At 37.1% G+C, this 14495-nt stretch overlaps 1 protein-coding gene across 1 annotated transcript in view; it reads left to right on the forward strand.

The window, feature by feature from the left end:
* Positions 1-11798, forward strand: part of LOC136879249 (uncharacterized) — a 34760-nt gene extending 22962 nt beyond the window's left edge. Inside the window, exon 3 of the mRNA XM_067153057.2 lies at positions 11211-11798. Coding sequence (XP_067009158.2) covers positions 11211-11691 — 481 coding nt within the window. The 3' untranslated portion in view covers positions 11692-11798. The remainder of the gene's footprint in view (positions 1-11210) is intronic.
* The last annotated feature ends 2697 nt before the right edge of the window (positions 11799-14495 follow it).

Genomic DNA, 14495 nt, shown 5'->3' on the forward strand with positions numbered 1-14495 from the left:
CTTGTGGTGGGCACATCCTGTATTGATTGTTGTCCAAACTTGCATCAGAGGGACCTGAAAGTGTAATCATCGAATTACAACTGAACACTCGTCCTGCATGTTCAATTGCAGCAATGTAGCATCACTCCTTCTGGGTGTTGCAATTTCCATTTTCTTCAGTGTAATTACTTATAAGAGAAATTTAAACACACGCCCCCACAAACTAAATTGAAAGATAAATAGGTGGCGAAAATGAATTAAAGAAAAAAATCACCAACAGATTCCACCAAAACAATTAACATCCATCGAGAGCAACCCAAATCCACGTATCAGTTTTTATATCGCCTCTTCTACTGATCCGGAGTGATCTTGATCTTTTATTTTCTTTTTCCTATGCATTGTTTTTCATGTTTTAATCGGCTGATGATGACCTGGACTAGGGTCGAAACCGGTACCACTTCTACTTATTAAATAAGAATGTAATCACTGCATTTCTTATTCTTTGGTATTGAATAGGTTGAACCTCTTTATTTATTATTTCAATTTTAACTATCAATTCACTTAATTCAATCACTAACAACAATCGAATCAACATCCTGTTGCTAAGGCAACCCAAAACAATGCCAAGCCCCCTTCCCGAGCAAGGAGGAATAGAACCCGGCACAAGGAAAAATATGTCCAGGCATGCACAGACCGGCAAGAAAACATACGAATGAGAGCAGAAATGCACACTAAATTACAGGCAGGAAAACCCCCTAAAAGATGTAATAAGGGCAATACATTGGAAAAGCCATCTTGGTTCACAAGAAAATATTACAATACAGGCCTAAAACAAAAATTATTAAATATAAAATTAAATTTTGTCAACCAGTTCACCGTGCATTTTCCACGCTCCGAGGAATAATTTGGTTAGTAGAACGCATCACTCAGTAACACATGAGCACTCACAATGCCAAGTCAGAATTCGATATTATTATTATTATTATTATTATTATTATTATTATTATTATTATTATTATTATTATTATTATACTCAACCTGATTAAAGTACTTTTGGCATACACAACGCACTTTTTCTTCACTGGGTATCAGAATATAATTCCATAGGTACATACCTTTTCCAGACTCAAAAATTTCATATGTCCAAACCTGGCCATTATTGATGCTGTGACCACGAGGTTAAAAAAAAAAAAAAAAAAAAAAAAAAAAAAAAAAAAAAAAAAAAAAAAAAAAAAAGGTAGTAGAAACATATCGGCAGAAGGTCAGTCACAAACATGACGGGTAATGATCTCTGACGAAGGTGAAATTCACCCAGGATCTAGCATAAGGTCCCACGCCATAGCGCAGAAAACCTTTTTACGTCTACACTTCATGGCTTCTCGGCTCGCACCCAAGCATCCGCACACTAGACCGAGTAGCTTCGCCAGGGAACTCGTGGCGCATGTTCAGATACGCAGAGGCAGTCGCGGAGAACACAAGGCAACAGCGATCGCCACTTTACAAGAATGAATTAGAGTTCTTTGGCAGAAAGCCGGTTGATACAAATTTCAATGGTAGTCATACCAGTCCAAAAAGGTTAGCAGGAGAGGGGTCACTACACTTAATACTGTTACACTGGATACAATAAAGAGTTAGGCCTACAACCTCAAAAATTTTATAATGCACATAATGAATTACAATTTTCACTATAATTACTTTTTAAGAGGTGCTTTAGAAACACTTCTAATATAATACAGAATTAAGGTTGATAAGGTGTGGCTGGTGGTTGTTTGCTTTTAAATTATCTGATAAACTCACTAACAAGCCAATCATGCTTACTGGGAATAACATCAATGAGGTTGTTTATTTGAAGGCATACTGTATATATATCTGGTAGATATATTTACATTGTTGTTGTACTTTAATCTTGGATAGTAGATATCTACAGTATGTCCTCACTCATGATGAAACTCCCTCTTGCCATTTAGAGGCTAGCTGTTATCACCGGACGCCTGTTTCATTTTAAATACTATTTTCAGAAATTCAGTGGAATGGGAAAGTCACACAACACTACAACACTTTGCACAGTCAAGCAGTAAGCTTGTTGAATTATGTAATTATATTACTTTTTGTTTAATGAATAACAGGATTTTTAATTTTTTTAAAATACTGTCATACCTATCCAAGGAATTTTAGATCATAGCTTGTATGCTTAAACTGTGTACCTTTGTAGATTGTAACACAAGAATTATAATGTGTCAGTTTTATTTGAATGAATAAATATAAGAAAATAAAACTGACCATTTATATCGAGCACAGTATAAATCAAATCAGAATATTTTGGAAAGATCAGTTTTTTTACGATTATAGCATTTTATTTTAAATACTGTACCCCAGTCAGCATTTCCCCGCGTAGTGGAGGAGAGCCTTGTAATCACAATCAAACGTCAATGCTCCCTCCATTCCCTGCAAAGTGTGTTTGCTCTCTCGCTTCACTGTGACGTATGCTTGCTACGTGAGCTGCCCGCATTTACGTCAGGCCGCACTGGGCTAGCCTCGACAGGCGCCCAGCTGTGCACCTCTGATCTAGTGCCATGAAGTTCAGTGCCCCTCAAAGTGACCATATTGACTAGATTTGAAAATAATAATTTGACCTTGTTCTTTGTTGTTAGTAAAGCAGCATGGATCCAATAATGTTCCGATCTGATTTTAGTATTAAGTTCATCTTAATTTCTAAATATGAGAGGAAAATCAAATTAGTGAGTGTTTAAAATCTTGAAAATTAACACAAACGCAAAGCAAATCAGTGAGGGAGACTTAGATGTTTTAACGTGGTGGCGTGTTGTGGGTTGCTTTGCAGTCAGACTGGCACTGAATGATATGTATGGATGTTTTTAATATTTGTGGCAGATGATGAAAAGAATTGTCCTTTCTCGAAACATGTACGTTTAATGTTTGTTTGTCATTGTATATTCACATCCTTACAACAAGTTATATGTATTTTTGTTGTTTTTGCAATCTTTAAATTTATTTTCCCACATTCTTCTGATAATATTACTATTATTATTAATAAGAAAAGTGCCCAAAAGTGCAAAGAGTTAAGGTTCATTGTTCTTTGCTATATTCCATTAGTGATTTAGTGCGGTTGTGGTGGAAACCGTGCACCGCGAGCCTAGCTATGGCGCTTCGTAAGTCCTTGTTCGTCCCATCCAGTTCCGATTCTAGTATCGCATCCATTGCGTAGATTTCGAGCCAGATGTCCGCTCTCTTGTTTTGTCTGTCCCGAAGTAGGTCTGACTCTTGTTTCGTCACTGGCAGCTGTTGTCTGAACCTCAAGTCTTCTATGAGGAAGCGCGTTTTTGCAAGTTCGTAAGCCAGTCTCGAAGGGGCGTATTTTGATATTCTTAAAGTTCTCTTTAGGTATCTTGCTTTCACACACTCAAGGGTTGAGAGATCTCTAGATGATATAGATGTTGTTTCCCATAGGGAATCTGAAATATTTGTCCCAAATGAGTAAATTTATAATACCAATATAAATGGTCCGTTATTGGACATTATAAATTTTCCAGCTAACTCATTCCTGGTTGCCAGCATTTCACCCTTGTGTGCTAGGTTGGGCTCATCAGTTGGTACCTAGCACACCTACCAAGACACTGGCTAGTGCATACTGTGGAGGCCACTGCGTAGGTTACTTGGAGCCACCGGCAGCGCCAATGCATTATGAGAGACTTTGTCTCTTTACCAAAAATTGATGCCTGCTTGGCTATCAGATGATATAGATGATGTACCAACTGATGAGCCCAACCTAGCACACGAGGCCGAAACGGTGGCAGCCAGGAATGAGTTAGCTGGAAAATTTATAAGGTCTCTAGATGTCAGGTTGTTCCATATGAGCTCAATGCCATAGGTCAGAATATGTATTATTTTTGCGTAGAAAAGTGTTAATGCGGTTTCTAAAACTAGTCTTGTCAGATTTTTAATGTCATAAATGGCTTTTATGGTAGCGGCTGCCCTCTCCCGTATGTGAATTTTGTAAGATGATCCCAATGGTTGTAGGGTGATGCCCAGGTACTTGAATGAGTTTACAATCTTTAACTCTCCCGCTCCGTAGTATATTTAGTCTTGTGCAGAGGTTCTTCCTCCCCTCCTGAAGATCATTTGCACTGTCTTGTTGGTATTCAACTGGAGTTGGTTGTTTTCAACCCATTCCTGGAACCGATCTACAGTGTCTCGAAGGGCCTTTCTGTCGTGCGAGTCTAATACGATGTCATCTGCGTAGAGGTACATTTTCACTGAGTCCTGTTGTAGGATGTCTGTGACGTCTGTCATGACGATGTTGAATAGAGTTGGGCTAATTGGGTCTCCTTGTAAAATGCCGTTGGTCTGTACTATGTTTTCTGAGGTTGTCACGCCATCTTTGATTATGATTTTGTTGTAGGTGAGCAGGGTTTTGATGGCAGCTGTTGTTGGGTTATCCTTTCCTGTCATACTTTCAAGTTTCTTCATGAGTATCTGTCTGTTCAGCAGGTCAAAGGCTTTTGTGAAATCTATGAAGACTGCATAGAATTTCCTCGATGGGTGTCTTAGTGCGTTATGTATATCTTCTAGAAGGCTTCCAACTGCGTGAAGGATTCCTCTTCCCTTCCTGAATCCAAACTGTGTTTCTGGCATAAAGGCTTCTGTTAGTGAGTAGAGTCTGTTCGTCAGGATTTTGGAGAATATCTTGAAGATGTTGTTCTTAGGTGCAATTCCTCTCTATGCATTGAGATCCTCTATGTCGCCTTTGCCCTTGTATAACAAGATGATGTTTGACTTTCTCCAATCCTCTGGTATTTTTCCTGATGTGAGGCATTTGTTAAACAACATCGTCCACAACTGGGCAAGTTGTTCAAGAGTTTCTATGAGGTTTTCATTGAACACCTCGTCTGATCCTGCTGCTTTTCCTTTTTTAGTTTCTAGGGTGGCCTTCTTACTTTGTCCTCGGTTTTCTGGTAATATTACATACTGTAGTTCTGCTGTTCTCCCTGGTTTCTTCAATTCTCTACTTAATACCTTTACAGGAGTGTGAAGTTCAAGTTCTTTTTCAATTTCATATTTAACTACCTTTGCATGATTTTATGATCTAAATATTTTTGTCTGATTTTTCTTATTTCTTTTTAGTCTTTTGTTACGTGTCACACTTCCATATTTTTATTAGAAAAAATGCATTGATTTTCCTTACATAACACATTAAAACAATCCTTTAAAAAACTACATGGTATACTTTTTATAGTCTTAAAAATTGTTTTTGGTTGGCTAATTGGAATGAGATGAATGCACTTGTAAAATGGATGTAAAGTAGAAAGTACATCAAATGAGGCTGGAAAGAAACTATTTTCAAGTAGTGCAGTTGGTGTTACTGCCTTTACAAAACTGAAGATGGTCCAAATGAGGATTGAAACATGTTCTAACATTTAACATGACTATTCATTTTTAATAAACAGTTGATATTGGACGGTTTTGACTAGATAGACCCAGAAAAACAGTTCTTAAAAAAAAAAAAAATAATGTTCAAAATTTCATCAGAATGTTGGCTGGCAGGTCAGGAGAGATGATATACAATTTATAATCACCTGATTGCGTGCCAAACGCCTGCATTCAATTCCAAACCTCTCCACAGTGTTCATATGGAATGAGGCATATGACACTGTTGATAGTGAACCGTACATCGGATGGAGACATTAAGCCTTGAAAAGATCCCTTAATGTTTGTTATTTAACAGGAGTAACCTATGTGCTAACAACAGGTCTTTTTCCTTCCTACTACACATCATTTATTAATTCTTCTCATGAGGTTCATATCAAAAAAGGACATCTGGTCATAAAAACTTCCTACTTATATTCCTTTTATTTTTATTTTTTATAACTGTTAGGTTTTTCAGTCTACCAACACTAATGCTGAGTAATAAATTCATAAAATATCTGCAGAATTAAACATATGGTAACAGTATTATGCCTGAAAAAAGAAACTCAAAATTAGTTTTGGCAGACTTAAGAACTTCACAGTTATAAATTAACTGAGTTGAAACAGAAAAAAGATGGCTTGGAGAGAAACGGGACATGGGTTTGACTCTCTCTCTCTCTCTCTCTCTCTCTCTATCAAAGAGAGTCTCTCACAAAGAGTCACATTTGTTGATGGATGATCCTCTAGCTGGGAATCACTAAAATGGGGTGGACCACAAGGACCAGTCCTTGGACCATTATGTTTTTAAAATTTTTTATTAATGACATCCCTTTAAAAGCAGTGCCTTTCACATGAATGCTTCAACTTCAGTCCCACTAATGCAACTTTTTGTATAATGCACTTTATTTTGCAAGCAACTATTCTTATTTTAGATCCCGTATTGAAAATCAATTGAAAGGAGAATAATAAAACTTTGTTTTTCACCTATTTCACCTATTTCACCTATACGACTATAGAAAGAGATTTAAAAACAATCAGAAAGATTGAAAAAAGGAAAACTGATGAATGAACTGGAAAATATATATATCCACTTAGACAAACACTTCAACAAAGATAAAAACCTGAATGATGAAATCAAAGTTAAGAACCCTTTAATTGAACAATTACCGAATTTAATACAAACATTTAAACTTGATAGACAAAAATTTTCTAATATTTTCATTCCTGACAATATTAATAGTCAATCCAAGAGAACAAACACCCCCTCCAATACTATTTCTGGATATTCCCCTTCACAAACCACTCCATCCGTTATGAAGCCGCCCCCTGCTACTTCCCCTCCCCTACTCCCCGCGGTTATGTACCCACATATACAACACAAGGATTGCTAGTAGAACGACAGGCAGAAACGTAGGCAGGAGTTGAAGGGGTAAGTGTTGATCCTTTAATGTGAGGCCTTGATATTACATCATATATAGTATATCCTTACAAAATTTTACCTTGTTACAGAAATGTCAACAAGCATAGTTGGGAGAAATCAGACCTAGACCCTGCTCACTCAAATCTGGATTAGACAACAGCAAATGTTGAATTTAACAAGTTTCAACAAAAGTTAATTTCAAACTGTGCAACATCATCGCCTATAATAAATTACAGCACATTAGAGTTTCAGATATTATGATGACGAATACAATAATAATTGCGTCTCATCTTACGATTTGTTTTGAGAGTGCAATATAGTTAATTTCTCAAGTTTATATGAAATGACAATGATTCTTCAAGATTTTAATAAAACATTTTAAGTTCAAACAACAAACTTTTAAGACAATTAATAGTTTTAATAGAATGTGAAAAAAAATTGTTACACTTAGATTAACTAATTGACGTCACATACGGGAATATTGTAATAGTTTTAATTTCAATGTTAATAATTTTTATATCCTATATCACAGCCATATGATGTAATATATAAGATAATTATATTTAATCAGGTGTCTTAAAAATTGTATTATTTGCTAATGACAAATCATGTATACAAATTCAAGATCAATATTAACCTTGTGATGACAATATGGCTGAAGATGTTCAGAAAATGAATGAAACATGTACCACTTTTTTAATAATTTATCAAAAAAATAAGGATGAAATCCTAATTTTGTGTACTAGTTAAGTATTGAATAGGTGAAAAACAAAGTTTTATTATTCTCCTTTTAATGCATTTTAATCATGGCATCTCTCGATTGATAGAATGGAACGGAAATCATAACCTCCAATTAAAAATGGCTAAGACCCAGCTTATTTACATAGGTTACACAAAACTCCTGAAAACTATTCATCTCAAATCCCTCCCAGCAATAAAAATTCTAGATACAGATATCCATTAAGGCGACGCCGTTAACAATCTAGGTCTAATTTTCTACAGAATCTTATCTTGATCTGATAATACATCAAATGTGATCGATGCATATTTTGAAATGTAATGTCTCATGTACATCACTTTTCATATGAAAACAGATTGTTCAAAGTCTTATATTCCCAATCATTCACTATGGTTCAGTTGTATACAACGAATTGTCTGAAACTTTGAACATAAAACTACAGTGGGTACAAAATGTGACCGTGATGAACACATAACACCCTATTATATATGTTACGGGGTTACCCGTGGATGCAGAGGTGAAAGAAGGTGCCGGGGTGAACGGGTCTAACTACAAAGTCAAGAATGGAATTTAAAACTTTAACCAAGGTTATATTTTCTTTTCTTTTTTTAGAATTTCAAACTTAACAATCTTTCACTAAGTGAACACAATAATATTTCGGGTACAATGACAAACTAGAAACAAGACAAGAAAGATCCCAATTTTAGTGATTTTTTACACTCTTGGGCTACACGCCCCTAGTTTTACAATTTTGAGCTCTTAGCTCAATTTTACCAAAGCACAAATTTTAATGCAAGGGCAGAAAATCCCCAATACCTGGAGCACTAGCTCCAACAATGACAATTTCAGGCCTCCCAGAGGCACTATTACAACACTTGAAAAAGAGCTAACGTGCTCTCAGTTCACAAGCCTACTCAAGGCAATATCAGACTTTACAATTACTTGCCATCAAGGCACAACTTACACAAATGAAACGGGGATACCTTGTACCCAACCTACTGGGCTTTAGCAGAAAAAGAACAGGTTAAGTAAATGGCCCGGAACACCAAGTTAAATGGAGGCGTGTACTTGCACTCCTAAATATGCATTCTTGAAACCTAAAAGGCACTAGGCCAATGAAACAGGGGCTATTCCCAAACTGTGGAGGTGACTCGTATAAGAATAATTTAAGACATTACAGAAAGGAAGAAAACCAGTTACAAAACGTAGTCATCTCAAACCAATATGAAGGGGAGCTTGAGAGGGTAAATCACTCTCTATCCCCCAATTACAGTTGCAGATTTTATGAAGTTTTTACATAAGCCGGCAGAAAATTACATTTTTAGAAAAGTAGGTTACATGGTAAAAGTTTCGGACCTTTCCCGCGGGTTAAACTGCTGAGCTAGCAAGAAATAAAGATGTTAAACGGCCATTACCTTGCTGAAAACCTGCTGCCTGATGAAAGAGGCACCTCCTGCCTCCTGCTTCACATACACACACTTAGTTAGATGTTGATCAAGTGGCCAAGAGCCGTGAAAATCCGCAGTTTATAAACCCTCGCGGAAAGTTCAAGACCTTTCATGAATAATCCAGACACACCCACAGAATTTTATTGGAGGATACAAAATTTACACTAAAATCGAAGAAGAAATAGTGATTGGTTGGAAATTAATTACAGAAATTCTGGATTGGTTAAATTCAAAACAGGCGGAAAGAAAGGATAAATATTGCCAACCCAAAAATGAATGAACGAAATTTAGTAAAGGAAAAACTTATTAATACAAAATTTCTTCAAAAAGGTTCCTTCACTTTGCACCAGGGTGCATGATCATAGTTTGTTGTAGTGACTTCTCTGAGAGAATGTCCAAATTTCTTGATGAACGGAAAACAAAACAAGTTGAAATTCACACAGTACTGGCAACTTCATAATCACAAAATTACAGTAGTGACATCTTCAGAGGAAATGTTTAAATAGGTCTAGTTTCAAGTTCAGTGTTTCTCCTGTAGAGGAGTTTTAATTGGCGCAAGATTTAAATGTGTGGCATAGAGGTGTACCTCCTGGTACAATATACAACTGCAATGGTTATAATAATAATTTTGTGTGGCTATTTCTAGCCGGGTGCAGCCCTTGTAAGGCAGACCCTCCGATGAGGGTGGGCGGCATCTGCCATTTGTAGGTAACTGCGTGTTATTGTGGTGGAGGATAGTGTTATGTGTGGTGTGTGAGTTGCAGGGATGTTGGGGACAGCACAAACACCCAGTCCCCGGGGCATTGGAATTAACCAATGAAGGTTAAAGTCCCCGATCCAGCTGGGAATCGAACCCGAGACCCTCTGAACCAAAGGCCAGTACGCTGACCATTCAGCCAACGAGTCAGACACTGCAATGGTTGAAACTCCATGAATGTTGGGAAAACTCAGTAGCACAGAATTCTCAAACTGAAGACCCCATCCTACCTTTATAATGCATTTAAATCTATGGAGTGGGTACATAACAGAGATAATAGCTTTACAAAAACTACCGTACCCTTCAATTTTCCCTCCATCGTATCACTAAATTTAACAAATCCTGTGTTTGCACTGCATTACGTATCCTTAACGTCTTTAATCTTCACCGTTTTGCAAATAACACTAACTGTACTCAACTAAAACAGTCCTTAACATCTATCTTCCTGGAGGAACACACAAGGGGATGAGATCAGGCATTCTTGTGTCTGACAATCAGAAATATGTATATTTCTTAGAGAATTGTTTTACTCTCTCTTTCATCTTTAGATTCTTGTAGTCTAAAATAATAAATAGTCTTAATGTTTTACTTCCTTACCTATTATATAATATATGTTTTAGTTTTACTGGATTTAGTATCTGTATTTTAATTCATTTTTCAAGTCGTCGTCATCATCATCATCATCATCATCATCATCATCATCTTCTTCTTCATTTCCCTTTCTCAGCTTCCCGGGTCGGGTTGTGAATCCAGGACCTCCATCGCTGCCTGTCTCTCCACCACTCTTCTTTTTTAAGTACATCTGATTTTCCTCCCCTCTTCTCTATGCACTCCTACACCGAATCTGTCCATCTCTTTCAGGGTCTTCCTCGTGGTCTCTTTCCTGTTAACTTCTCTGAAAAAAACTTTTTTTGGCACTCTCTCTTCTCCCATTCTCATCATATGCCCATACCACTTTAGCTTTGTTGTTTCTATCCTGTCTTGAAGTTTCAAGATTTCTGTCCTTTTCCTGATCTCTTCATTTCAGTTCTATTCTTTCTGGTCTTGCCCTCAACACCTCTTAGGAATTTCATCTCTGCTGCCAGTATTTTTAAGTTTAATGTTTAATTTAATATGTTAATATCATAAAAATTTAGTTTGTTCACAAACTTGTACCTTATTATATGAAGATGCTACATAAAGGGTCTTTCCAGCCTCACTGGCATGCAAATTATCAATAAATCCAATTCAACTCCCTCTCTCTGAATTTCACCTCAACCATATTCATACTGTTTGATATAATATTGATTCAATTTATTCTTACATGATTGGAATTGTTTCTTACGTCTAACGACAGCAAGTAATATTCTTTTATTACAGAGGAAATGATACCTTTATTTCAAATGTAATAGTACGCAAAGGTTTTGTGATAATTATTTTTAACACTCTTGTTTTGTTCTGCTTCAGGAACAGAGATGTTGCCATAGAAGAGCCAGCTTGGGCTGGATCTGATCCTGCCTGTACTTGCTGGATAGCCCTCGCCATTCTTGCAGCAGCTGTTGCATGTCTTCTTGTGGTTAATGCCGCAATATTAACCCACGGTTTCTTTGAGACTTGCGACGAGTACAGCAGAACACTTGTGAAGTACCTGGTAGCAACCGGACAGACAGCAGCTGTTATATATGGCCGTCTATCCTGTGGAGCGATATACGACTTTATGGACTATTTGGAGCCTGTCACTCGACCATTCAGAGAACTGGAAGGAGTCGATTATGGACCTAGAACTGAGCGACGAGACTTCTATAGAGGAGATTTCATCAATACTGGAGTCGCCCTTCAGTTAGCTATGGCTTTTACGTGGATCAATTTCATAATCTGGTTTGCCGCTATTGTGTATTATTCAATATTGGCTCGTGAAAATGGTAGATGTTTGTGCTGTAATAAGTGATAAACGAAACCTTTGAAAGGGACTAACATTGTTTGTTATTCTCAAAAGACACTTGAATTTCTTGATTTTGTGTATTAATAATTTTTAAATAAAATACATTAGGTTGATTTTTTTAGTAGTGACAACTATTTATTTTCTATATATACAAGGTGTATTATAATAAATAGCACAAATTGAAACAGTTGTAAGTATACGACGATACTAGAAGCAAAAAAGGTCTTAGTAAACATGGGTCTGCAAATCGGCCAGATAATTTAGAATTTGTGGTTACCAACCACCACTGTCTTAATTGTGTGTAAACATCATCCTAGTTATGAAAAGGTACCAATACAACATTAAGAAAAGTTATTAGATACTTTGGTAGAAGTGCAGTTGTTTTTACTGAACAATAAAACCATCTTACTTAATATGTTACAGTGACTGTACAGTGTACTTACTCATAGTTAAAGGAAGTGTTCAAAGTTCGTCCTTGTACCTGAATGCAGGTAATCCTGGAAGATGATGCCACAAAAACCGAAGATAATTTCCTCCACCGAGTTTGTTTGGTAAAATGTACGGTCCAATGAAATAATCACCTAGTGCCCCTAACCACATGTTCATTGAGAAACATCGCTGATGTAACTCATGCACAGCATATGAGTTTAAACTTCGATGGATCCAAACGTGAGAATTATGATAATTAAAAATACCATCACGGGTGAAACCTGCTTCATCTTTACAATGGTAAAAAGCTGTTATTGTCAAACCGAGGGTTGCCTACAGCTTGTTGTTGCATCCACTGACAAAACGTTTTCTTGTGCATTAAAAACAACTGCACTTCTTCTGATGAATCGTGAACATGTGTTTGTCAAAAGTATTTCACGTACAGTTTTCGAGTTTCCTTAGCTGATTGGTGACAGTTGCAATGGTAGCTGTAATTGTGTTCATCATATCTGTAGCATGATGTGTTACCACTTACTTTTATTATTTGCAAGGAACATCTACCCAGACAATTTGGGCTACCAAAAGGACAAAGTTGCACGTGAAACAAAATAATGTAAAACTAAAACTTTAAATTAAACCGAGCGAGTTGCTATGTAGTTTGGGTCACGTAGCTCGGGAGAAAGTGGGTTCGAACCCCACTGTCGGCAACTCTGTGGTCCTATTATCACACCAGGCCAGGCTGTAGTCATCTCTACACTTCTCTATGGCTGTGAAACGTGGACCTTATACCGCCGTGACATCAAAAAGCTGGAACGCTTTCACCAGTAAAACATCAAGTGGGAAAACTACGTCTCTAATATTGAAGTTCTCGAGAAAGCATGTGCTAAAAGTGTACAAGCATTGGTCGTTGGCCATCGCCTCAGATGGATAGGACATGTGCACCGTATGAATGACACCAGACTACCACGCCAAATCCTCTATGGTGAACTTGGCTCCGGTTCAGGACCACGGGGTGCTCCCCTGAGACGATTCAAAGACCAACTGAAACAAACCTTAAAGATGGCAGAAATAAACCCACAAACCTAGAAAACACTTGCCAAGGACCGTTTACTTTGGCGGCAAAGTGTTTGTGCCTCAGTTCAACACTTTGAACAAAAACGCCGCAGACATGAAGATATTAAGCATCAGGAACACAAACTTCCCCATTAGCATCATTTTACCTTTAGTTTCGCAACTATCCAAGATCTCCCCCGTCCCTCAGCTACACAATGTGTGGACGTACGTTCTATGCAAGAATTGGCCTGTACAGTCACTGGAAGTTTAAACACAAACTGCTGTGAATTGAAGTGAGCTATTAGCCAGGAAATCTGTAAACTCGGAAACGAGTAACTACCCCCGATGACGATGGCGATTTTCACACCAGGTTCTGTACCTTAATTAAGCCCACAGTCGCTTCCTTCCCACTTGTAGCCGTTTCCTGTCGCATCGTTGTCATAGACCTATCCGTGAAAGTGCGACATAAAATAAACTGTAAAAACAAAAAACTTTGTAAAATATCATTCATTGTCACAATAAAGACATCTACAAAAATTCACTTCACACATATTTAACAGGTAATTCAAAAGTGTTTGAGAAAGTACCCAGGTAGCACACGGAACAATTTCATATCAAGGCATATTACCTGACCTATTTATAACGAATGCTGCAGATCAGTGCAGGTCCTCCAGTTTGTATTTAATTACTTACACAACCATTAACATAATTTTACCTTTAGTTTCCCAACTATCCAGCCTCAAGATCCTGGAAGTTACTGTTTTGATTCTCCTTTTGCACATAATGACCAGAGGCTATTACATGATGATTTAAAGCTGGAATTCATACAGATAAGGCAAGCTCCTTTCTAAATATTTTAGGGATATAAACAGAGATTCTGAAGGTGATTGGAATTAAGTTCAGAAAAAGAAAGACTGTCTGCAGTCTTAACAAAAATAAAAATATAAAGGGATTATAGAAGAGAACGAAGTAGGCCTACTCAGAAAGGAATGAGGCAGTGTTGCAGCTTGTAGCTTCTAATGCTTACATACAACAGGCAATTATGGAAAACATGCAGAAATTTAAAAAGGAATTACAGTCTAAGAAGAAAAGATCAGAAGTCTAGGATTTGTTGATAATTTTCATCAGAGTCTGAACATGAACTGGAGGTATTCTTGAATGATATTGATATAATCTAGGAGAAGGAGTGTAAAGAGTTAGGAAATGCATCCAAATAAAGGCAGGTGAGACAGGAAGTATCAAAATAGGAAATTATATCTTAAAGGAAGTGTGAATGTTGTTAATCGAATGGTAGAATAACCAGATGTAAGGACAAAAAATATAGACAT

The sequence above is a fragment of the Anabrus simplex genome, chromosome 8 (genome assembly GCF_040414725.1).
Source record: "Anabrus simplex isolate iqAnaSimp1 chromosome 8, ASM4041472v1, whole genome shotgun sequence".
NCBI lineage: Eukaryota > Metazoa > Arthropoda > Insecta > Orthoptera > Tettigoniidae > Anabrus > Anabrus simplex.